At 37.6% G+C, this 24,204-nt stretch overlaps 1 protein-coding gene across 5 annotated transcripts in view; it reads right to left on the minus strand.

Moving 5' to 3' along the window:
- Positions 1–24,204, minus strand: part of SHANK2 (SH3 and multiple ankyrin repeat domains 2) — a 344,905-nt gene that overhangs the window by 201,652 nt on the left and 119,049 nt on the right. For 4 of the 5 annotated variants that reach the window (XM_085224519.1, XM_085224521.1, XM_085224520.1 and 1 more), the window contains 2 exons: positions 13,631–13,940; positions 9,324–9,493 (listed from right to left, as the gene is read on the minus strand). In XM_085224519.1, coding sequence (XP_085080645.1) covers positions 9,324–9,493; positions 13,631–13,940 — 480 coding nt within the window. Of the gene's footprint in view, positions 1–9,323; positions 9,494–13,630; positions 13,941–17,350; positions 17,440–24,204 lie in introns of those variants that run through there. The other variant, XM_085224522.1, reaches the window with a different exon arrangement.

Raw genomic sequence — 24,204 nt, forward strand, 5'->3', positions numbered from 1 at the left:
TATATATAATTTGCTGAAACCACTAATGCTCTTTTAGAATGAGGGCTTAACGTCTGTCTTCTCCTTCTCACAACAATGTGTAAGAGATATGTTGTAATAGATAATTTGGTACTAGCAAGAGACTTTCTAGTCAACATTTTCCCTTCTGAAGGACATAACAATGGTAAATGAAAAGGATAACTTTCCCAAAATTAATAATTAGGCTTCACCATTTCAAGTTTTTTTTTTTTTCCTTCGTTTTGCTTTTTGTAAAAACAAAAGATGTGGTTGCTACGGTAAGAGCAGGCCAGAGTTTCTTTACACACAATATGAATTACAAAAAAGAATGTGATGATATAAGAATAAAATTAAGGCTCTAGTAAAATTGCGAATTCTGGTATGTCTTTTCATAACAAAACTATAGTTTAAAACAAGAATTATATTTAATTACATGAACAAAAGTGCAAATCAAAATTGGACAAAGACCAAGCAGTTGAATAACATGAAAATATGCGTAATCCTATCAGAATCTTATATTTTAATATCATTTAAGTATTATGCCTAATACAAGCCAGATTCTGCCTTGGTGAAATCCAAAAAAAATGGAAAAGAATTTATATACAGTACCAATCTTCATAGGGTATTTAAACTCTAACAACTTCTCTAAGTTTATTAACAATATAACATGCTCATCTCAAACTAAATTACTCAACATATGACCAAAAATTCACCATATGACCATAAATCAAAATACAAGAAAATGTATTCTTTCACATAATAGCTCCTTTCATTATACTACTGCCATACAATAGGGTGTAAGAACATTTTCCATCCTGATACTGCAAACAATTTCTGAAGTTCTTAATAATGCTGAAGATTCAACAGAAGAATTGTTCTAGTTATCCTTTTTGCAAAAAATGTAATGGAAATTACAGCCAAATACAGGTGACTGTCTATAGATGTTACAGGGTTTATGTGAAATTGCTTTCTAATATCTACAATCAATTTTTGGTGCTACTATAAAATACACTCTTTCATGGGAAAACAAATACTTATCTGTATAGGTAATGATAGACTGCTATAAAAAAAAAAAAAAGAAAAAAAAGAATATTTCTACAAGTGAGAGAATAAAGGAAATGATCACAATGGCAATAGAGCGTCAAGTGAAGTTGAAAACAAGCTGAAAAATCTACCAACAGAACTAGCCTATGCTGATATAAGAGCCATCAGAGCTGAAAGTAAATACGTTTGCTAAAGATGAGCAGCTGAAGATATCAATACTTTTAGTGAGAGGAGGAATTAAGAACACTCTGTAGAACTTGCAGTAAAAAGCAGAAAATTTCAGAATTTCCTTCTTCATCTGAAAGGAACAATGACAGTGCCTCTTCCATTCAAAATGCAGTTTGACCATGTCATTTACCTTCATACCTCTGTTCAGTTATTGCTAAAGAGTGCTATTTACTTAATGAAATGCAAAAGGCTTTCCTCTGAATTGTAGATAGTAAGATTTGGTGAAAATCTGAGCTATAAACAACAATTTATCTCCTGGATTTTTTAAAATTAAACTGTATATTTTTTAATTTTCTGAAGGGCACAAAACCAAATTCTCTCAGAAACATCTACTATAGTCTTTTTTCTTCTAGAAGTGTCAGTCTGATGCAAATTTAAAGAATTATTTGCCCTTTGGAAGGACAGCTTCTAAATGGCAGATAACTGCTCCAAGAGTAGGTGTTTTATTGGAAAAATAGTTTTTGCTTAAAAAATACCTTTAATAAGTTACAACTTAAAAATGTTTTTTCTTTCTGCCCCTTGTGTTATAGGGGCAACTTCTTTCCTTTAAATATGTTTCGATATAAAAAAGTTAAAGGTTTAAACTGTGTTTTCATAGAAGCAAGTAAAGAGAAAAGTAAATTAGGTGACAGTTACCGTGCAGAGTGACAGTTCTCTGCATCTGAAGTGCATCTTGACTCATACATTACAAGCAAGATAACTGCAGGTCAATACAAGTTACAAATTACTCTTGCTTCCTCTTCTTCTGAAAATCTGGTTTAAATTTTACTCCATTTCTTTATGCATCCTCGTTTGTTCCAGAGATATATCCTGTCTGCCCTCCTTGTCATTAATGATGAACAGGATCTGTCTGTTCTGCCTTATGGGGAGATCATTTCTGGCTTTAAAATACATGATCAAGAGAGACTGACATATCTTGAGACGAGTGCAAAACTACTAGAAAGGAACTAATTGTCTATAGCACTGATAAAATCATGTTAAGGTCTCCAGCATGCAAACAAGTCCCAGCTGCCATGTAGAAAATGTTCCTGTGCAGTCCACGTACAATCTGGAAGGAAAGCGTTGTGTATCCGCAGTTAATGATTTTGCCTGATTGACCTGAGCAGTTAGATTCAACAGTAGCTCCACAGACATTTCTTTTAGTGGAGAAGCAAATTCAGCAGTCCTTCCCCATCTCTGCCTGTGGAACATCGTAGAGAACTGAAACTGGGGAAGTAACATGGATATTTCTCACTTTTAGATTTTACATTTAACTTCCAGTTTTGCCTCTAAAACCAATGCATGATCATCTGTAACTTCTAGGATTAATCTACTCAAATTTCTGTAATCTATGACCTTTCTTGTTTATCTGAAAACCTACCTTACCAGCCTGTAAATCAACCATTAAATTGTCTGATTTCTTTTAACAGACAACTGTTAAACTCTGATAACTTCATGTCTTCTGGTTGTGTCTTATTCCCCCACCACCACCACCCCTACACCACTAAAGGATGGGAAGGCTTAAAGTTTTGGCTGCATGTCAGCCACAGCCACCATGGCCATAGTCAATATCAGGCTAAATCCTGACTCAGAGCAGCATGTTTTTTCCCTTCATCACCTGTATTTTGTTAAGAAAGCAGTGTTCAAGAAGAGGCCCTGGCTTGTGAGATGGTTGACAACGATGGATTGTTAGCAGAGCAATCACTCACTACGTCAAAGTCTACAAATGCAATAATCTGCCCTTAATCCTCTAAATCTGAGGAAAGAGAGCTCAACTGAAATGGAACTGAATGAACTGTGCTGTTCCAGTCGAGATCTAGCATTGTACGCTTTTTCTTCCTCTTTACCTTTGTGAACTACTTTTTACAAAGCTAACCTCTTTGCTGCTGTTCAGGTGTGTGTCTTAGTTTGAGGAAAGGGGAGTAGAGATGAAAACAGTGCACAAAACAATCCTGCTGTATACTGATCTGAATATTGAACAAATTAGAATCAAGAAATGGGAAAATCTTGAGCTCTGTACATTTTATCACCATCTCTTTAGAGGAAGGCTTGGATAGAGCCAGGTTTGCTCTTCTCCAGAGAAATGCCCAAACTACAGGTATGGGGAGTGCAGAGCAGAGAGAATTTGAGAAGTGGCTCCAAATCAACTTAGATCAGGAGACTATACTACTGTGTCAGACTACAGTAGTATGATCATATCCAACCCATTTCTCAGCTCACTGGTATTCTGTGTCTACTGAACATTTTTTGTCAGTTACTGCTGAAGTTGATGGGGATTTGAAGATGTAAAAACATCCTAACCCCCTTCACACAGCCTCCTGAGCAAAGCAAGCACTCTTATTCGAGCAGGAGCAAGGCCGTGTGTTTGTCATATCACTCTGATGTACCAGTTAGAAGCACAATTCTGTCTCCTTCAGGTACAAGCGACTGGAAGAAATGAATTAGATTATCTATGATGAGTCACAACTGCTTATGTTAGGAATTTAAATCAAACTGATCAAGTCAGGAGACAGTAAGGAAACCAATGAATCTGAGCAAGGTTAATTTCACATTAATTTCATCCCCCATATTTTATAGTATAACAATCCTTATGCAAACCTTTTAGGTTAAATTCAGTTGCCTGGCTCATTCACTCAAGGTACAAAATGCTATTGAAGAAACAAAATACATTTATGTAGCTCTTCCCTTTCCAGGATTTTATTTACTAATCTAACAATTGCAAAAGTCCCTGGAGAACAACTTTCCTTCTGCCCACGAACACTGTCCGCTGGCAATATTTTCAAGCACAGCAGGTGTTTAATAATCTTTCTTTTTCAAAATGACTTATAAGTAGATTTCACAAGGAATTAAAACGTTAGTGATATATTTGGATTGCCCTACTGGCTGAGAGCACACTGAAGTAAAAGTAGTGTTGCATGGGTCAGTATTTCTAATGCAGAGAACTGCTGACCTTCTGGTAGAATAGATGATCAAGTCACCACTACTGTATGACTTCTATTTCTCTAACAAAAAAGAGTGTATCTGGGAGCAGACCTTGATTGCGCTAAACTCCTCTCAGATGTACAGACTGCACCTGCACAGGAGGCATCTGACAAGATTCTCAAAAAACTCTATGTTGGAACACATTTGACATACCAGAAAAACCTCCCGTATTTCCAGATGATGAACACTAGGAAATATATTTAATCACAGACACAGAGAAACCAAGCATTTTTCAGAACTGGCCCATGAATTTGCCTTCCAGGTGAAACAGAAGGGGTGGTGATACCATGAGAGGCAATAAAATAAAAGTGATAAGCAAAAATTTAGAGTTGGAGGCCACCCATAAGGAGGCAGTAGACAGTACTCTGGGACCCAAAAATTAGGAAGATACAAGTCATGTGGCAAATGGACAAACTGTAATAAAAGCACATAATAATAGAGAGAAAGAAAGAGCAAAACAGTGAGCAAGATGAGGCTTCAGAGGTTTTCAAAGTATCTGAATTAGGCAATGCTTTATTTTTTTCTTCAGTCAGTAAGTGGTAATTCATGTGCATTTCAGATATGTTGTAATATAACATTGTTTCTGGGAAAAAAAAAAAAAAAACAACTTTATTGTTTTGTTTCTAAGGGACCAGAGATTGCCTACTCTGTGCTGAGTTGTGACCAAAGGTTGCATCTACTACTTTCACAACAAGGTATGCTACTACAGACTTGAATCACAGGTAACCTTCTCAGGGATGTATACATCCTTCTGTAGTTCTTTGTCTTCATGACACAGATAAGTATCCATTCTTCACGCACAAACTGCTTAGAAGTATTGCCTTATCCATACCTGAATTTTGTTATAAAAGATGCTTTAAGAATTAAATATATCAATGCAAAAGATTATTGAAGTGCATTTTGCATATACTTTACATTGTGTGTTTGTGCATGTCTGTTTAGATTGAATTAGTTTTATTGCAGTGGAATTGTAGGCCCATAGCAAAATGCAAAAGAAACAAAATATGATAAAAAATATTTCAATGGGGAATGAAGCTAGCTCTTCATTTATGTTTGAATGAAACCTGTATAAATATACACGTTTATTTTTATATCAGCCATGGCCCTTCTCTCATGAGTGGCAGACACACACACAAATGATGTCAGTGAGTATGACTAACAACTAAAAATAAAGCTGATATTTTTGTAGAGGCTATGTAATATTCTATTAATACAAGACCATTTTGTTTAGTTTACATTTTATTTGGACCTTGCTCATTCATATCTTTTTCTGAATAGTTTCCTTGTGCCATCTACTGTGATCTGTTATCACTCATGCACTTCCAAAGGTTTTAGAAAGAAAAGAACTCTGCCTCATCTTCACCTGATAAAAGCACTTCTTATCAAGAGTTTAAGGATTCACTCACCTCCCTGTCCTGTCTTATTGTACCAAGTTATAAAAGAAAACATAAAAATGTTTCCCAATTTATCCCTTTCTCTAACATGTTCTGGGTAATTGCTGTGTAATGTCTTTATAGTGATCAATCTTACGGGATACTCTGATGAGAACAGTCAAACTGAACAGAGCCTGGAACCCCACAAGGAATTTCTGTACTAGTCTGTAACCCAAGAACCACTTAAGCATCAGGGTACAGTTCAGCTCTCAAGTTGGCACATGAGGTGGGGTCAAGAGAAAGCTTTTTATTTTTTAAATGCAAGGCAAGAGCGTTTTTACATACAGTGAGTCTCTAAGCCTCATAACAGGCATGTGGATCCCCAAACGAAACAAAATGATATTGAATTAATAGGCTGTTACGTAACCTGTGCAAAATTTCAGTGCTGACTGGATCGTGGACTTGCTAAGCAAGTTTCAGGGACAGAATGACACAAGATCTATCAGGTACTGAGTGGATCTTCTACTCACGAAGGAGGACTTGATAGCCAGCACACAATACTGAGAGATGTGAGTTTTAATGTCTGTGCTTTCAGATGATGGAGAGGAAGTCTGTCAATCCTTCCTCTTGGAACAATTTTTATTTTTATTTTTATTTTTATTTTTATGCTCTGATTCAAATAATTACATTTTCACTTGAATAGCGGCATATATTGTTTAACTGACCCCAGATTTTTGTCAAAGGTTGGTAAGTTTGAATTCTTCCTCGGTACCATTATGTGAGACCTTTTTAAAGCATTAATGTCGATCATCTTCTGCATGACCTTGTTGTGTACATTCTGACATATTTTTTGTGACATTTGAAGAACCACTGACATGATAACAAGAAATAGGGTTTGATATGCTTCTGAAACTTTCTTCTCTGATGAGTGAAGACTATGATATGGTTCTAGCTTTCCTGTGCAAACAGACTTAAATTACACTCAGCAAGACTTCAACTTATGTAGCAGAACTATTGTTGTTTTCTTTTTCCTATGGACATTCTTTTCTTTTTCCAAGCTTTCCTAAAAGTATTGACATGTATAAACATCTCACTAGACTTCACTGCATTGAAGTTCTATAAAACGCTGTAAAACAAGCGTGCCTGCAAATCCAAGATCTCTGCTAGTTTTTTACTTCAGTGTACAAATCATACATTTGAAACTGAAGAATCCCTGTAGGGATGATTTGATGTTGGATAGGTAAGCCTTGCTTTTTATAAAGGTAATAAATAATTTATAGTCAGCTTCAATAAACATAAATTATCCTCAATTTCTGTTTCAATACTTTTACATGCTTTGGTTAGTGCCCCCACAAAATCATTGTCTTATGTTCTGATCATCCTATTATAAGAAGATCTGAAAAGTAAACTAATTTCCCCTGCATTGTTTTCCAGTTACTGTCACAGTAGCTTAGAACCAAGGGCTCGTGAACTAATTTATTTAACTATTATACTCTTCATTGAAATTTAAATCCCTTGTTTGTTGGATATTTTTGCATACAATCAGCCCAAATTCTACTGTAAACAAGCAGCCTGGTAATGAACATCCTACAAACTTCAGCATCTCAAGGAATGTGTTACACTGTTTCCACTTCTATCAGGAAAAACATTTTTTGCTTTGTCTTTCTCCGGAATTACCTGGAGTCTCAGGTGTTTTATTCTGGTGTATAGAATCTACGGTCTATGTTTTCTTGAATCCTCTACATAAAGAAAAGTATTACTCTTTAAATCCAGCAACCCAGTGGAACAAAATCATGCAGGGATATAACGCTTCTCAAAGGATAGATGTTGCTGAGCCATATTTATTCTTTATCTGTTGGCAGCTACTAGGAGCCTCAGAAGACATCTGATGCAGAAAGCTATTTAGTACCACTCATGGCTCCTCAAATTTCACCTTTTGTAGGAACCAGCAATTCTCCCTGGTGGTGATAAACCTTCTGAGATTATGCTCAAGCAAAAACTTCTGGAATGTGCAAAAGTTTCGGCTTTTTGTTATCATTTTCTTTCAATTCACTAACATGTAGCTTTTTCTACTGTCTTATTCCTGCATCTTTTCAGGATGCAAGACCCCAGGCCTTCACATTTTCAGTATTCTTATGTAAAAGTATGAAAATTACATTTATATTCAATTTGCTTTGTTTTGCATGACAGTTACTCATAATGTAACTTAACCTTTCTCTAGGTTGTACCCATTCTTTTGACAATTCAAGGCTTTTGTTAACTGATATTATGCATTACTTCTCTTGCATTTATTCACATACACTGAAAGCTTACAAAACAGGTTCCCAGAAGATGCAAATCTCTCTCAATTTTGCTTGAATTTGAAGTCAACGCTGCTATTTGTGACTTGAATTTTACTTGATATCTGGCATTCCCAAGGAATTCTATAACCTTGGTGCTTTGCTTGCCTTTATTAATTTTACTCTAGTTTAGTTAACTTCCATTACTTATCAACTTCTACAGAGTTTTATTAAGTGATCCTATTGGCTCTCCCTAATTTCCCTGTGCACCACTTTCTTTCACTCATAATCACTGCTTCCTATCAGACAGAGCAGAGTCTCTCAGAACTGTCAAATCATTTTTTCAGCCCTACAGCAATCACCAGCTCACCTAAATTTAACCTTCCTCCTTCATCCTTGCATTTAAAACACATCTCACATGTGTTTTATCTTTAAAGTGCAGCATTCTTGAGATTTGCTCTACACCTTCTGAAGGACTGAGTTAAAAAAATTATTAAATTTACAAATGGCTTCAAGAGTAACCATTTCGAAAATAGAAAAATACTTTTTAATAGAAAAATACTTTTTAATATCTCTCTAATTACTTCCAGCTACTACATACAGGATCAGAAAAGGGGGATATTTTCCTTTGGAGGGTAAAGAGTTTCAGTTGCAGGGAAATTTTCATCTGTTTAACATTTTTATTTAGCATTCTGAATTTATTCCTTTTTATTTGCCTTCCATAACTGGAATTTTGTTTGCATGTATTGAGTAGAAGGTCTTTTTGTTCCAGTTTTACCTGGATGTGCAAAACCACAAATTAATCTGCGGTTAACTCTCTTAGGAAGTTTCGTCTTGTATAGCACATTTCTCACTCTCTCAGTCTTATCTGGAAGTACTTATTGTCTTCAAAGAAATAACATGAACTTCTACTTTGATTTTACTGTATTCTTGCTTGGGAAGTGCACCAGAAATGAGATGTGTATGACCATATTTGGTCCCTAGATTATTTACACCAGACTCTATCTACATGCTTATCCTAACTCTCAGGAGGGGACTCTTTCTATTCAACCAGTAAATTGTTCCATGAGGAACAATGAGGAAAGGAACAGAGACTGACTTGACCTTATTGCTGTTTCCTTCCTGAGCTTTTTGGATAGCCAACAATTTTACAAACTTTTAAAGTGCTAGTGTCTTTCTGTAATGACTACAGAAGCCAATTACATGTTCTGTGCAACATGCTGCTATTACTGCACATGTTTTTGAATTTTAGTAATACTTCAAAATCACAGTTTAAATGGCAGCTGAATGTGGATTGGTTACAAAATAGAACTAGGAGCAAAATATCTTCTAGAGAAACAAAGGAAAAATCACTTCTATTAAATATGAGACAAATTTTTTCCTAAAATATAAAATAATTTTTTTAAAAAATTTCAATGCTTAGCCAAAATTAATTACTCACCTTTAACTCTGTCTCCTTTGTGCAGGTGAATTTCACCTTCTCCTTGAGGTTGATATGGCTTTACGACAATAAAAAGTCTTCCAGGTACAGCACTGTAAAGCTTGCGTTTTGGACCCTGATAATCCAAGGCAGACAGAGTATCCTTGTTGGCACTAGGATTGTAAACAGCACTGGAAATTGAAATTAAAATCATTAACTGGTTATTTAAAATGAAGAAAGTTAATCATTTACCATCACATTTGTAGTATTAAATTAAGCAGTGAGTAGCATAATCATCTTCCAGTAAGACATCTAACCCTGAAGAAAAAAAATAAATACACACACTTTCTATTTTCGTCTTAAATGTATTCTTTACATTCTGCAAATCTTTCTGTTTGAAATACAATGTGCATCTGACCATGTTGGTTTAGAAAATAAAACAAATAATACTGAAGTTTTTAGTTTTTCTACAAATGGAACTTTCACAATCACAGTTCCAGATTAACTTTAAATTTTCTGTACAACCATACATCACAAGCACCACAATTTGTCAGAAAGATTTCTAACTTTTAACTTTTTTTATAACTCCCTATATAACGTTTGTTGGGAATGGGTGTATTTGTAATATTGAAATGTTAATTGAACAACTGAGAAAAATGAATTATCAAGTGAATAGACAGAAAAGTTAATTCATCACTCTACTATGGACTAAATAATTAAGCTACTCCATCACTCCAAGGCCTGAAGCTAAATATTGGATCTGAATCTTCACTAAGCATGGCTAGCATGTTCTTGAAGAGATCATTATAGCTCTCGCAATGACTTCAGAGTGGCCTGTACTAACAAGTCATAGATCATTAAAAAACTCACAATCTAGTAATGATACACAGAGAGAAATTATTGAAAACTACTGAACAGCTCATTATCAAATCTCTCCAAAATAAGTAACTGTCAAAAAGATAGCATGAGAAAGAGGCAAATATTAGAGGGTAGAAAACTTGTAGGAAATATCACAAACTTCCAATAACCTACTATTCCATTTTAAAAAAAAAAATGCAAAGTATGAAAGCCTTAAACAAAGTCCAGAAACATAAATCATCTGTAAGTAAAAAAAAATATTAATAAAGATTTTTAGGAAAAGAGTAGAAAAAGATGAATTATTGGTGATCTAGCATTTCAAAACTCAGTATTCTTGTAAGGAGAAATAAATGATCTCACATTGCTATAAACCAAATAAATATGAGGACTGTTCCTTACTATTTCCTCCTCTTCTCCTTTTTTTATCATGAACATTTCCATCCTACTCAGTAACTTCTACATCTTTTGGAACGATGTCTCCCTCTAACTTCATCATGCTTTTCTATTATCGTGAAGATGTGCTGAACTGTCCTTAAGTCTTTAAAAGTAAACTGTTGCTTGTCTGTGAAGGACTTTACATCAGAAATGGCTCACACAGTTTAAAGGAAAACAGGAAAAGATGACGTTCAATTTTCAGTTTGGCTCCATTTCTTTTTCCTTACAAGTGAAGAAATACTCATAACTGTAAACAATCCAGATCAATAAACTGTTGATCGACATACAGTTCCCAAATGTATAAAGCTGCATTTTCTGCCTAATCCGGTAGCAGCCAGGTAGCAGCATTTTATTCACTATCACAGAAGGCTCATTCATTTTCTTTCTTACTGAAAGAGGAGGGTATAATGGCATGCTGAAGCTTTGCACTGAAGACATCTCACATGAGACAGGCTTACTTAATGGAAATCAGGGCTCCAACACTGGAGTCTTGACTTCTTAAAAATATCTCCCCTTTCTCCTCTTGCTCCAGCAAGTCCCATGCCAAGAAATCAGAAGAGAACATGAAGAGTTTAGTATGTTTTCCCCTTGCCCAGGAGTAGGTGGCCACCCCTGACTGGCATGGAGAGCAGCAGCCAAGTAAGAATATAAACAAACACCTGAGTGACAGGCTGCAATGACCACTTGGACCCCTTCCAGCATCACTTTCCAGCCCTCTCCTTCCCAGCAGCAAACTGCTCTCTGAAGCCTCATTAACATCCTGGTGATGCTTACCCTGACCTTTTCCATTTTCCTGCCCCTTCTGCTGCTGTGGCTCCAAAATTCAATCTGTGGCAACGTCAATAAGGGCTTTGTCATATAAAGGGGGGAGCAGCTTCACACTGATGTACTGTTTGCAAATAATTAGCAGAGACAGCAACAATTCTCAGCTGATAGTTTAGCTGATAGTAAGTATGTGGTCACACAGTGAAACACGTGAGGTGCCATTCAAGCAGCAAAGTAGACCTGTGGCAATAAAAGGCATTTCCTGCAGGGAGAGATTACTTATAAAATGTTTTGGTTGCCTTCACGTTTTTAGAGCCTTCAGTTCTCTTTGAGCACTTGTAAGAGATCTGGATCTCTCCCGGAAAAGTCTTGCTGGTACATAGCACAGATAGATCCTCTGCATCTGGACAGCTGTGCATGCAGATATCATACTGACGCACGAATAGAACAACCTGCAATTTCAGGCAGGAAATTTTTTTGCACTATCATTTATGCTAGTTTTCAAAATCACTGGTTCACAGAAAGGGAAAAGCGACTGAATAAATCCAAACCAAATAAACATCACTCAAATGCTTATTCAATTTTTTTTTTTACTTGTTCTCCCCCCCTGAGAAGTGTTTGTACTCCAGGAATATGGAAGCACGTTATCCCAGGAATATTGAAGAAAAGGCACTTTTTATCCATTACAGCTGAAGTAGTCATGGAACACAAGGTAAATCCTCCCACTTTGGTGACACCAGCAGCATTCAGTGGAACATAAGCACACTCATTCTGCAAAAACCATCTTGCAGCCCCCTCCTCACCTGAGTGAAGTCTTCTTACAGATAACATGGTTTGAAGTTGATACACTTCTTTGTGACGAAACGTCATCCAAATTATAACCAAATGAGTTTTTGCCACTTTTATAACATAGTTTGCTCTACTGCATGAAACTACTCGCCTAAGAATTTCTTTCAGGGATTCTTACTTCTCAGATAACATTTTATGCACCACATCCCAGCAATATTGCTGCCAGCACAAATAATGATTATCAGTTTTGGTACCTACTGCCGAAGAGAGAATACAAACATGCAGAATGTGCACAGTAATTTCAACTACATCACATTTTGTTCTACTGATTTGAAAACTCAAATAAAGATTCAGATACTTGCAAATAATGAAGAGAAACCAACATCTACATTGCTTAACAATACCCTTGCCTTTTCTGCACCGAAGAATGGATTATTTTTGATATTAGAAAACAGGATGGACAAAGGCTGATATTTTAACTGATGACTGAATTAAATGCATTTTGTCAAAATATTTAAGCACTGAACATCTCCATCAGTACCTGATCCCATCTTTCTTCACTTTTGTAACCCCGTGCTTTAACCCCTCTGGCTTACCATTCTAGTGCAACTCCATCACTTGCACACTTGACAAATGCATTTCCCGTGTCCTATGCAAGGGAAGCTGTAACTAATTTACCTGCTCACGGGACAGTGGTTTGATAAATCTAAAGTCCTCATTTGTGATCAAAACCTAGACACAATCAGCTGCTTTATTATGTTACTCACAATATCTACATCACTCTAATTAGTCAGGATTTGCTCTCCAGTGGGACATAGCTGCAGGTTATTTGCAGAGAGTGCCTGCTAAATCACATTTATAATTCGAGAGGAGAGAAAGCAGCAAAGTCTGAGGGAATGTGAAACCCTGCAGCAAGGATAATCATAACAGAAGCCCTTGACACCTATCACCAACATCTCAAGAAACTCCCTCTGTTCTCAGCCAGCCTCCTGTACGGCCCCACTTATTGCCCACACTTATTCCCTCTGGTTTCCTGTTTGGTTCAGCACTCATCTGTAGAAGAGAAAACTTAAACGGTCTGCTCCATCACTCATAGCAGCTCCAGCACAGGTTTCAAGCATGACCAGTAGTTTTCTACAGGGACCAAGAATCACAGAAATATTTTTTATGGCTGCTGAATACAATTATTTTTTTAACTAGTAAAGATCTTGAGAACTTGCACTGTGATTTGGAGCTGACGGCTTTGCTAGATTTTGTAGTCTGCCTTACTGTTTAAGCTCTGCAGGGAGGCAGCTAGCACTGACTACCAGAGTGGGAGGGATTAGAACTTTCACATCTGAACATGTTCGACTGTGTTGAGATTTTGTTACCTATACAATATATAGTCTACAAAATGGTCAGATAAATTCCATATAAGAACATAGCAGTGTAGCATAATGGCATTAGGAATATCTCATACTTTGTCAATGTTCAAAATTCACCTGATGTGCCTGTGCTGCTGCCGTTTGCCATCCTCTCCCAACCTGTTTAGGGACGGTGATCGGCTCCGGGAGGATGGTGTATAGCTCCCCACAGTTTTTACAGTTCCATTAGGATTATTCTGCATCTGTTGAAGTAGATGAGGTGAAAGGCTTCGGTGGGAAGACGCAGAAGAGGAGGCTGACCACTCAGGGATATTGTTGATGTTCAGGTTGTTGTCACTGTTGGAGCGAAGTAAGATACGTGGTGCTGCTAAGGTGCTCGGGGGTCTCCGCCTTCTGTTTGAGTAGGTAGGAGCCTCCCTAAAGGGCACTGTGTAAAGAAAGATATCCAGGGTAATCGCAGATGAATTTATCATTTATACGTGCTTACATCCTCATAAAATGATTTAGTGGCATATGGCATTGTTTTTTTTCTGCAGAGACAGAAACTTTACCTTGCCTGCATATTTAATCAAATTAATTATCTTCAAAACATCATTAAAACTGAAAACAACTGGCCAACATTAACATGTTTACTGGTTTTAATAAATAGTCAGGCAATGCCAGCGGTCAGAGTCTGCAGAGCAGTCTGAACTACAGTCCATGAAAAGGAAAACAGCTAATTATCCCTGAGCTTGACTCTCATAATGTTCAGATTTACTCTGTGTCCTAATATTCAATTAGAAAGACACCAAATGGTTTTGGTGTATCAACTTCCATCTCCCCTCTTCTATCAGCATCCAAGCTGGGAGAACTGCGTTCCATTGCAAGTTCAGGCCTAACCTGAAATCTGTTGTGTTGTCACCTTATCCCCATCTTCCAGGTTAAAAATGAAGGACATAAGATTTTTCTTCTGGCAGAACTCTATTACACCTCTACAATCCCCTGGTATTCATCTCTTTCTAATCTAGGCATTTCTACTCCATCTATTACTATTGTATATAGAGCATATTACCCCAGGGTAATACACTCGCCTTGTCACGTGCCATGTCCTGGAGAGAACATGACTGTATCCAAAGACTGCAATATGCTAGTTAATGAAACAGTCATTACAGAAAACAAAAGCAAGAGCAATAAAAACCTAATGCAAACCAGAGAGCCTATCCATTCATCCATGTTACTGGTACACTGCTGCAGCCATACAAGAATTTGGACAAGCAGACTCTATATATTCCAGATCTCCATTTCTCACTCTAGTGGGTCAGTTACTTGCAAGTGCAATTTAAAAGTAGAATTTCCTAATAAAAGGGACTGAACTCATACTAGAAGTGACAGCATTTTCTAGTTATAAGGCAGTAAGGGACCTGACCTTGGAAACTCATACTTAGTTCAGTCTACATTCACTCAAGTACTCTCTTTACTTTCAGTGGGATTGTAGGATTGATCCTGCATGTATTTGCATCTGAAAAATGCACATAGTTACACGTGAAAAGTCACAGTAGTATAACTAACACAAGGCCGCCAGGTGTCATTCTGAGGACTTTACTGAGCTGCTGTAATTTTCAAAGATTATATTTCAGTTGGAAAAGAAGCCCCACAAACTGTCATCCTACATCTCTAAAGTGCCAGCGAGTGCCATTTGTAAAGTGCCACAAATGTCTACACATTCAATGCCCTTTAAAAACATACAAAATAACAGAATTAGAATGTGTCTGTCATACGCTGTAAGTAAATGAATTCATATAAATTTGAATATACACAGGAATCAATCTGTCCTGACTTGACAGATAGCTTTTATTTGGGAGAACACAGAAAAACCTAAGGTTCTCAAGCAAAACTGAAAGCATATTTATAATGTAAAATAAAGGTGTAATTGTAAGGAAAAGAATGGTTTATACAATTTTCACCAGAATTGTTTTAAGATTAACCATGATTCTGAGTATTTTAAAATAGCATCCTTGATATTTTTAATGAGTTGAAACAGTGTCTGGTAAGTAGCTGAAAAACATCAGAACAACCATAGAAAAGAAAACTGTGTGCATAGAGAGGAAAGGCTTTAAATTTATTTCTATAATTTGAAAAGAGGCTGAAACAAGAAAAGTAGTCTTTAAAAGATCTCAAAGGCATAAAGTTCAATATCTGTGCTAGAAACTGACAGAAATTCTATATAATTTTCTGGATATTCCAAATCTTTCATGCTTCATAGCTCTGCAGAGTTTCAAAGCAGCAAAGTGTGTCACTGAAAGCACCTTATTGCCTCAAATGTCACAGTAAAACCCATGGGCTAGTACTAACTTGAAGAAAATCCATGGCTCTTATATCCAGAATTAACATCCACAGATATTCTGATCAATGTCTATGACATAGATGTGCTGTTTGTCTCTATTGTTGTACTTTCAGCATTCAGAGTATGGCACTGGATGTGATTTCACTGAGGATAGAAATCTTTCCCAGGTACAAAATAAAACCCAACAGCTACTGCAATAATTTAATTACAGAGAAATCAGACAAAATAAGAAAATGTATGGCAGATACAGGATTTCTGCCTGAAGAACTAGACTTGTTCCCTTAGGATCACCAAAGTTTGTCTCAGACTTCAGTAAAAATGGAGTCTGACCCTAAGACTTGAGATTTCTACCCCTTAAAATTGCTTACAGACAGGGCAGGCTGCAGAGCCACAGCTCCATCAAACCAAATGGTGCCCATGGGTTCTGCCCGTGCTGTCAGTTGTGCATGGTAGTGGCAGCAGGAGGGCATGAGCTCAGGATAGAGACAGGACAGCAGGGAGCTGTGAGTACCTTTGTGCCAGCAGCTGGAGAAACCACAGGGCTGCGTGCTACCTCCCACTGGAAAGCGGTGCGTGTTGTATGTGTGCACGCTCACCAGGTATCACATTAAATTCACTTTTTCCTTCACAAATCAGAAAGGGATTTTACATTTAGGAGTCAGCTTTTGATTCACTATTAACATTCTATACTTAAGGACAAAACTGCAAGCAAAATCAGCCTTTACTACAGAGAATAAACAGGAAAGGGGACAACTAATGATATCAATTTGATGTGTGTCTAACAAATCTTTTATAGAAATAGTTAAAAATAAACATTTTCTTGCCTAAATTGATTAATATTCCTCCCAACTGTTTCTTTTCCCCAGCAATCTGCAAACTGTAAGTGGGTGGATATTTTTTTAGCTCCTCTTATAGTCATTATTTATATTATTTGCACAATAAAAAATCACTACAACACAAAATGATGGAATGCAAACATCCACTTTCTTAGCTCTGTTGGACACTGTCACTCCCTGATATCTCACTATGCTCACAACTATAAGAATAACTATTCCAAAACTCGTTTGGGAAAAACAGTTGATATAACATGACATGAAAATGCCTGAACTAATTTAAAGCCCCTGAAGTTTAAAATTATCATCCCTAAAAGCATGTCTGAAAGCATCGTTTAATTCTTCCTTATCTCTCAGCATCCTTCTACTCCTGGCATTTCTTACATCTGAAGGAGTAGCAGTCACTGACAAAAATTCACTTAGGAAATTCCTTACGCGTCTTCAAATGCATTTCTTAGAGAACAACACATTTCTATAACTACTTCAGAGAAAAAAACACAATTAATAAAGTAACACCCAGCCTTCATAATCAGTTGCCTAAATGAATTGTCTAGCATAAAATAATTTTGGAAACAAAACTGCATGAACTGATTAATTATAAAGTCACTAAGCCGAACATATTAAATGTACACAAGAAAACACCAGTCTGAAACATCAAAGTGTTCTGGTTGCATTGCTTACCTTCTTTCTTTGTGAAGGCATTTAACAAAGACTTCATTTTTCCCTTTTACTTTAGCAGCAATCCCCTCATTATATAACCTTTTCTGGGAAGAAAGAGGAAAAAAAAAAAAATAGAAAAAAAAATAATAATACAGCTACCCAATTTCTATGTGTTCAGGCTGCTTGTACCCTGACATGAGCAGCAGGTTTCTGGGTACTGTGTAATTGCCAGCATAGCCGGGCACGCAGCGCCCGGCGCGCTGGTGACAAAGCCCACCCCACATCCTGTCTGTCAGCTGGGAGCCAACTGTGCATAGACTGAAGCCGCTCACACACACACACACACACACACACACACACACACACACACACACACACAAAAAAAAAAAGGGAGAAAAAAACCACCACCCTGCTCTCTCTTGCAGCATCAGTCATGTGAGCGTCTCCACTGCCGCCTCGCAGCAATGCCCTGCTCCTGGGCCCAAGACGAGGGGCAGGGAGGATGGAAGATGTGCAGCGGGGCTCCGTGGCCACGCTGCAGGCTGTGCTGCCAGTGGCAGGGAGCTCTGGAAGAGCTGGGAGCTGCTTCATGAGCACTAACATGCTCAGCTCGCAAACTTGCCTGGCTGACCCGCAGGGCTTACAGGCACCCTTTGGTTTCAGTGTTTGCTTGCTTGCTGAGTGCGGTGCTTGGAAGGAAAAGTGAAAAGCAAATCAAAGCAGCAAGCTGCCTGCACTGACTACAGTGAGGCATTACACAAAACTGCCACTAACCAGAGTAGCTGGAGCTGGCCTATATTCCAGCCTGACACAGATAGCTATCAGCACCAGCAACTTCCCACTCCCCTTTGCTGCGGTGACTACACCAAATTAAAACAGAATCCCTTTCTGCACAGGGCAAAAATACTAAAATTTGACTGTGCCATTTCTCTAACTTTCACGCAGATGCCACAAAATAAATAAGCATGTTGTATGTGCAGCTTGTAGTGCACCGTTCCATCCTTGGAGGTGCCGAAGGCCAGGTTGGATGGGGCCCTGGGCAACCTGATCTGGTGGGGGGCAGCCCTGCTCATGGCAGGGTGGTTGGAGCTCGATAATCTTTAAGGTCCTTTCCAACCCAAGCCATTCTGTGATATGATACAATAATTCTGGCAAAAATCCTGCAGGGAAACATAGCAGCCTGCAATGCACAGGCATATTGACAGGGAGGAAGCAGGGGTAGTGCAAGCAGCCCCTCAGAACTCTAGCAGAACCAACAGTGAAACAGCTAAGAACAGGAAGTTTTCTGCTTTGAACATGAGTTACCCAGAGTAGAAAACCATACTCAAACTGTATAAACTACACAGTAGTTAATAAACATGTATTCCACCTCAGACACCTCTGCTGACTGCTAATGCATCTATTTTGAAAATGTTGGTCTTTTTCTAACTGAGAAAACAGCTTCAAGAAAGACAGAAGATAAATCACTTAAATGGATTCAACCTCCATATGCTTGGTGACATCATATTAAGCAAAACTGAAAAGAATTAGTAAGCATAAATGAATTCAATCATTTAAACTTCATTTAACATTCCAGTGTTTGCATAGCTCTTAATTTCTAATGAAAATAATATTTCTCTAAATTAATGTAATTGCACAATTTGATTCAATTTCTTTTTCACTGTGCTCATAATGTGGAAAGCTTACAAGAGATACTGAATACAAAATATGCATATAAGTTTAAACATCTGTATTTGACAAAAATAACTTTTTCTTAACTTTAAAAAGATGTAAAGCTTTCTAAAGAATAAGTCTGAAGCCTTTTTCACCATCTTATAAGCAGATGTATTTGTTAGCTCTCTAGACGAATCAGTATTGTTTCCAGAACAAGAACTACTTACACGAGGAGACCTATGTCACTAATTTGAATTACGAACTTCTGTGTGTTACCCTTTATAAAAGAATCACAAAATCATTCAGATTGGAAAAGACACCTAAGATCATCTATTCAAACCACCAACACATCCTCATCATGCCTACATGAGCCAAATTACTCAGTACAAAATCTACACGGTTCTTGAACACCTCCAGAGCCTCTGACTCTGCCACCTCTCTGGGCACCCTGTTCCAGTGCCTCACCACTCTCTCAGAGAAGTTTTTCCTAATATCCAATCTGAACCTCCAGTGGCGGAACTTCAAGCCATTACTTCTTGTCCTATCACCTGGGAGAAGAGGCCAACTCCCACTTCACATAACTCCATTCAATCTCATCGATTTCACTTGGAGCCATGAATGACAAAGGATTATTAGTAATGTTTCACATTTCCATGGTACTTTCTAACTAAACATAGTCAACAGTGAGTGAGGGCTAGTGAGGTCTACAGAAAACCTCAAGATGTTGTAGAGTTCCAGCAGTGAGAGGTGGACAGAAGGGGACTTCATGTTGGCCTCAGGGGAGACGGACATCTTGGATTTTGATTATTGATGGGGCTGAGAGAACTCAGCACTGCTGCAATGCCCACAGAGTAGAGATTTCCACAGACATGCACTGGAATCAGCTTTACACAACATAGGTGAATGCTCTTTATTGACTATGTATAACATAGATTGACACCTCCCCCTCCCCCTTAGATTTTAAGAGATAATTACATAACAGATGCCTAGGGAAAGATCAAAACCCCTGCCTCCATACGTTCAGCCCTGGACACTTTGCTGACAAGGTGCTGCTAATATAGAATCATGGGAGCCTCATCTTCAGGTTACATCTTCCTACGTGTGGGTGTCAGTGCTTCAACTTAATGGTATCCTAAGTACTTAACTGCAAGAGTTAGGCTAGGAAAGTGTTAACTCTATTGTGCTTCTTCCTGTCGGTTCATATACAGAAAAATAAAAACAGGCAGGCAACCGTGGTCAATCAAAATCAATCCCAGGGGGTATTTTTATTAGATTCTCACTGGAGCTCCAGCATTTCATCACCTAGAGGTTTCTAATCAGTGTTATAAAAACATTAAAAAAAAGTATTAAAGTCACTTGAAATTATTGAGTTTCATGGAAATTGTAGGAACTCTTTCCTATCTACACTATCAGATACATCATCAGATGAATGATCATTTTATTCCATTTAACTGTCTCTCTTTCTCTCATTGAAGGAAATTGAAGGAAATATGATTTCTTCCTCCATGGCAGATCCTACTGCAATAAATGTTATTGTACAACTGGAAAATATGACAATCAAGGAAGTCAGCGAACTATTTGCAGCTGCAGTTTCTGATGTTTACTGATTGTCACTAATAGCTTATTAGAATTTGCTTGTTTTAACCGAAGTCCTAAAATCTGTAGTGTGGGGGAGGTAATAAAGAAAACATTCCAGCAACTTCCACCTTTTCCAGAAGGATTTTTGCTGCCTTACAATGATAGCCTCGGTATCGTTAGCTCAACATAAAAGAACTAATCATTTGTCTGCATCAGCACACAATAATATAACCCACAAACTATAGCAGCTATAATCTAAAAATCATGAAGAGCATTACAAGTGCAAGAGAGGTAAGCCCTAACACTCTTTTTTCCCCTTTACATATTCTGTAGGTTCTCAGTAAGACATCCATGGGCTCTGCATGGAGCTACTTCTGCAAAGAGGCCCTCAAGCATAAATCAAAACACGGGCTCCAAAGTTAACTTTGATTGGCCTTTTTTGTATGTTGGTAACATCAGTTTCTCAAATTTTTCTTTGTACCTCAGTCCCTAGATTCCATTGGAAATCAATGCAAAATAGTGACTTACATATTTTTTTGAGGTCTACATTTAAGAACTTCATGAACAACTGAAAAATGATACGTTTGACCAAATCTATGCCCTTGCTTCATCTTCCCACCAAGAGCAAGCGCTTCTGAGATAATGGCAGAACACTCATAATTATCATTTTCATTCTTTTTAGGTTTTGCCCATTTTTGAGTTCTTAACAGAAAAAAATCCCTTCAACTCATATAACCATCTAGGTTTTTGTTAAAAATACAGTTCTTCACATATATAAATAAATTTCTCTCCACTATAAAATAGGCTTCCCGTATGCTAAGCCACCAAGGGGAGAGTTAGATGAGAAAAGACAGATTCAAATATAGACTGTAAAGTACAAAAAGATTCAAATACAGACTGCAGAGTACAAAACAGAAAACAAAAAAGCCAGTACTTCTAGCTTGCTTACTTATCCTACAACGCCACAGCGTAGCTTCAGAAGGAACTCTTCTTAGGGCAACAACTGAACCTCTTTCATCACACCATGTTGTTTTATTTTTTGTAAAACGTCTGAGTTCATTCAGGAGGCTGCAGTTATAACAGCCCTGAGAGAGGAGCATCTGAGCCCACGCAAATGCTTGAAGAGCCCAGCTGTACCTAACCTTAGTCTCTCTGTCACCACTGGGAGGGACTTCTCCCTACTCAGCCACTATCTGTGTCCATCAGCACAGGTTAGCAGACTTCAGGCAAGCTGTCCAAGTCTGAAGGGTAGAACAAGGGCAGGAAACAGTGTGTAGGAAAGGACAGCAGAGGGATGGATCGGGAACAGATGGCAAGAGTTATCAATTAGAAGTAGAAAGAAAAACAGAATATAGCAGTGAAAGTTACATAGCCATGTGCCAGACTTCCCTTCCATCACCTGGCATGTATCTTACATTGCTGTCCCTAAAGTCTACTGTTTGACAAGGGCCAGCCTCACTTTACTCTCATGAGGAACATGGCACATTCACAGAACTGTGTTTAAAAACAACAGCCAAAACAAGTAGTTAAAAAGATTCTCAGACGTGCAGCAAAATCCACGGCTGTGCACAAGGTTTGTTTCTAGAGGCATAACTTGTGCAATAGAATGAACTGGCCACCGCTGGATCTCCAGTTCTGCAGAAAATCCTTTATTCAATTGATGCTTTTGAAAGATTTTTAATAATTCAGCATGTGAGGTGCACATGTTTTTGGGTACATTTCAAAGGATTTCCAAAGGCAGTGAGTATACAGTTGCCGCACTTGCATGAGCTTAATACCATGGGAAATGAAAATCAACCCCTCTTTCTTACAATACTCACATGATTAAAAATAAGGCTTCCATAAGATTCGGTGGGATTACAGCAGTTATGCAGGAGCAGCATTAAAGATCTGCATGCTTCTGCAGAAGGCAGGAATGCTGACTGCAAGACTTACTTTCAGATGCTTACACATCAAGAATATTACATGTTAAAATTGCTAAGTATCACTTAAAACTTTGTACATGTCAGAGCAAATGTCTGAAATCTCCTTGCTGGGTTAGAAGATAATGGGTTCAGAAACTGTGTTACAGGAGAACTTGAAAATCACGGGGTTTCACTTTTTTTTTTTTTTAATTTTCTAATTACCAGGCTCAAGGCAACTACAGGTGCACACACCAGAATTTACCTTAGAAGTAAAATAAAACCTCTGTCCCAAAGAATAGGTAGCTGCTCTGCTGCTTGAAGTTGTGTGGGAAATCTGGGTTGGGATGCAGACAGACACAGAACAATGGAGACTTAAAATGTGGGAAAATGAAACCCTCTTATTTCATGGGCAAGGCTGCAAGTGGGGAGGAAACAATGACCAGTAATGAAGGAAACGTCTTGTAAGTAGTAGCTTAAAGAGAGAGAAAAGCAAAGGTAATGAGAGAATGCTACAATAGCTGAAACAGAAATTTAAAATATGATTGAAATCCACCAGCGATGTCAAAGAAAGCAGCATATTTGAATAATGTATGGCTCACTTTCATTCTTAACAGGTACTGTCCTTTAAAGAAAAGGCACTTACCTAAATACAAACCCATATTTTACAAAGTTCTGTTTCTTCAGGATATGATCCAGAGATGAAGCATGGAGAGATCAGCTCAGAGTTGCCAATGATTTCTAAAGGTTTTATACTCACAGCCTTCTATTTCTATCCCATACTTGGGTTGGAAGGAACATCAAATCCTGTTCTAAATGTATTTGTGCATGAATATAAGAAATAGCAAATTTCCTTGGCTGTTTGGAAATACCTATACCTTTCCACTGTAATATGACCATGGGAGAAAAAAATATAAAAAGTAAATAGTTCTTATAAATGTTTAAAAAAAAAAAAAAAAAGATTTAGAGTTAAATCAGTAAACTACTTGTTTTAACTGTCTGGATTACATCTTAATGGCATTTCTTTAAATATGGACTGCCCTGACTTCAGTACCAATTAGAATTGGTTCATTCTACTGAACCAAAATTGTTCACTCTTACACAGAAGTGGATTATCAGTTACCAGCTACTTAAATGTGTCATCAAAACAAGAGATCAATAACCACCATGGCATCTGGACAGAAAGACTTGTTTTATTTAGCCACTACATATTCTTCTGCTCTTTAAAGAAGCTGAGGAAAGGATGGTGCAATTTTCTCTGCTAATACATCAAGAAATCTAGTCCTGGTGCACCACCACTCAGACTCATTGAATTACACGAGAAACTAAGTGCATTATGAATAGACTGAATTGGAAAATTATAATTTAACATCAGGGGCTGTGCATTTCCCAATTCATATAGTTCAAGCAGCAAAAAAAAAAAAAGAAAAAAAAATCAGTATCATTTAGACAGGAGAATTTCATAGCTGGTAGCTCCTAAAAGAAATATGCCTGATGCTTCTTTTCACAGCTGATGCAGATAGGCCTTGGATGCAGTACACAAATTTGTGGGCTGCTGTCTCATGTGGCAGAAAAGAAAAAGACAAATGAATCTGCACAATACACTTCGAAAAACAAATGAACCAATACTGGATTGCATGCTGCTTTTGTGTTCTGGTGTTGTACAGAAAACAGTCTAATTTTGCCTTTGTTAACTTTCCTCCTACCAAAAGCTCTCAACAAATTCCTTAAATCATTATGTTG

This window comes from Meleagris gallopavo, chromosome 5 (genome assembly GCF_905368555.1).
Source record: "Meleagris gallopavo chromosome 5, MGAL_WU_HG_1.1, whole genome shotgun sequence".
Taxonomy (NCBI): Eukaryota; Metazoa; Chordata; class Aves; order Galliformes; family Phasianidae; genus Meleagris; species Meleagris gallopavo.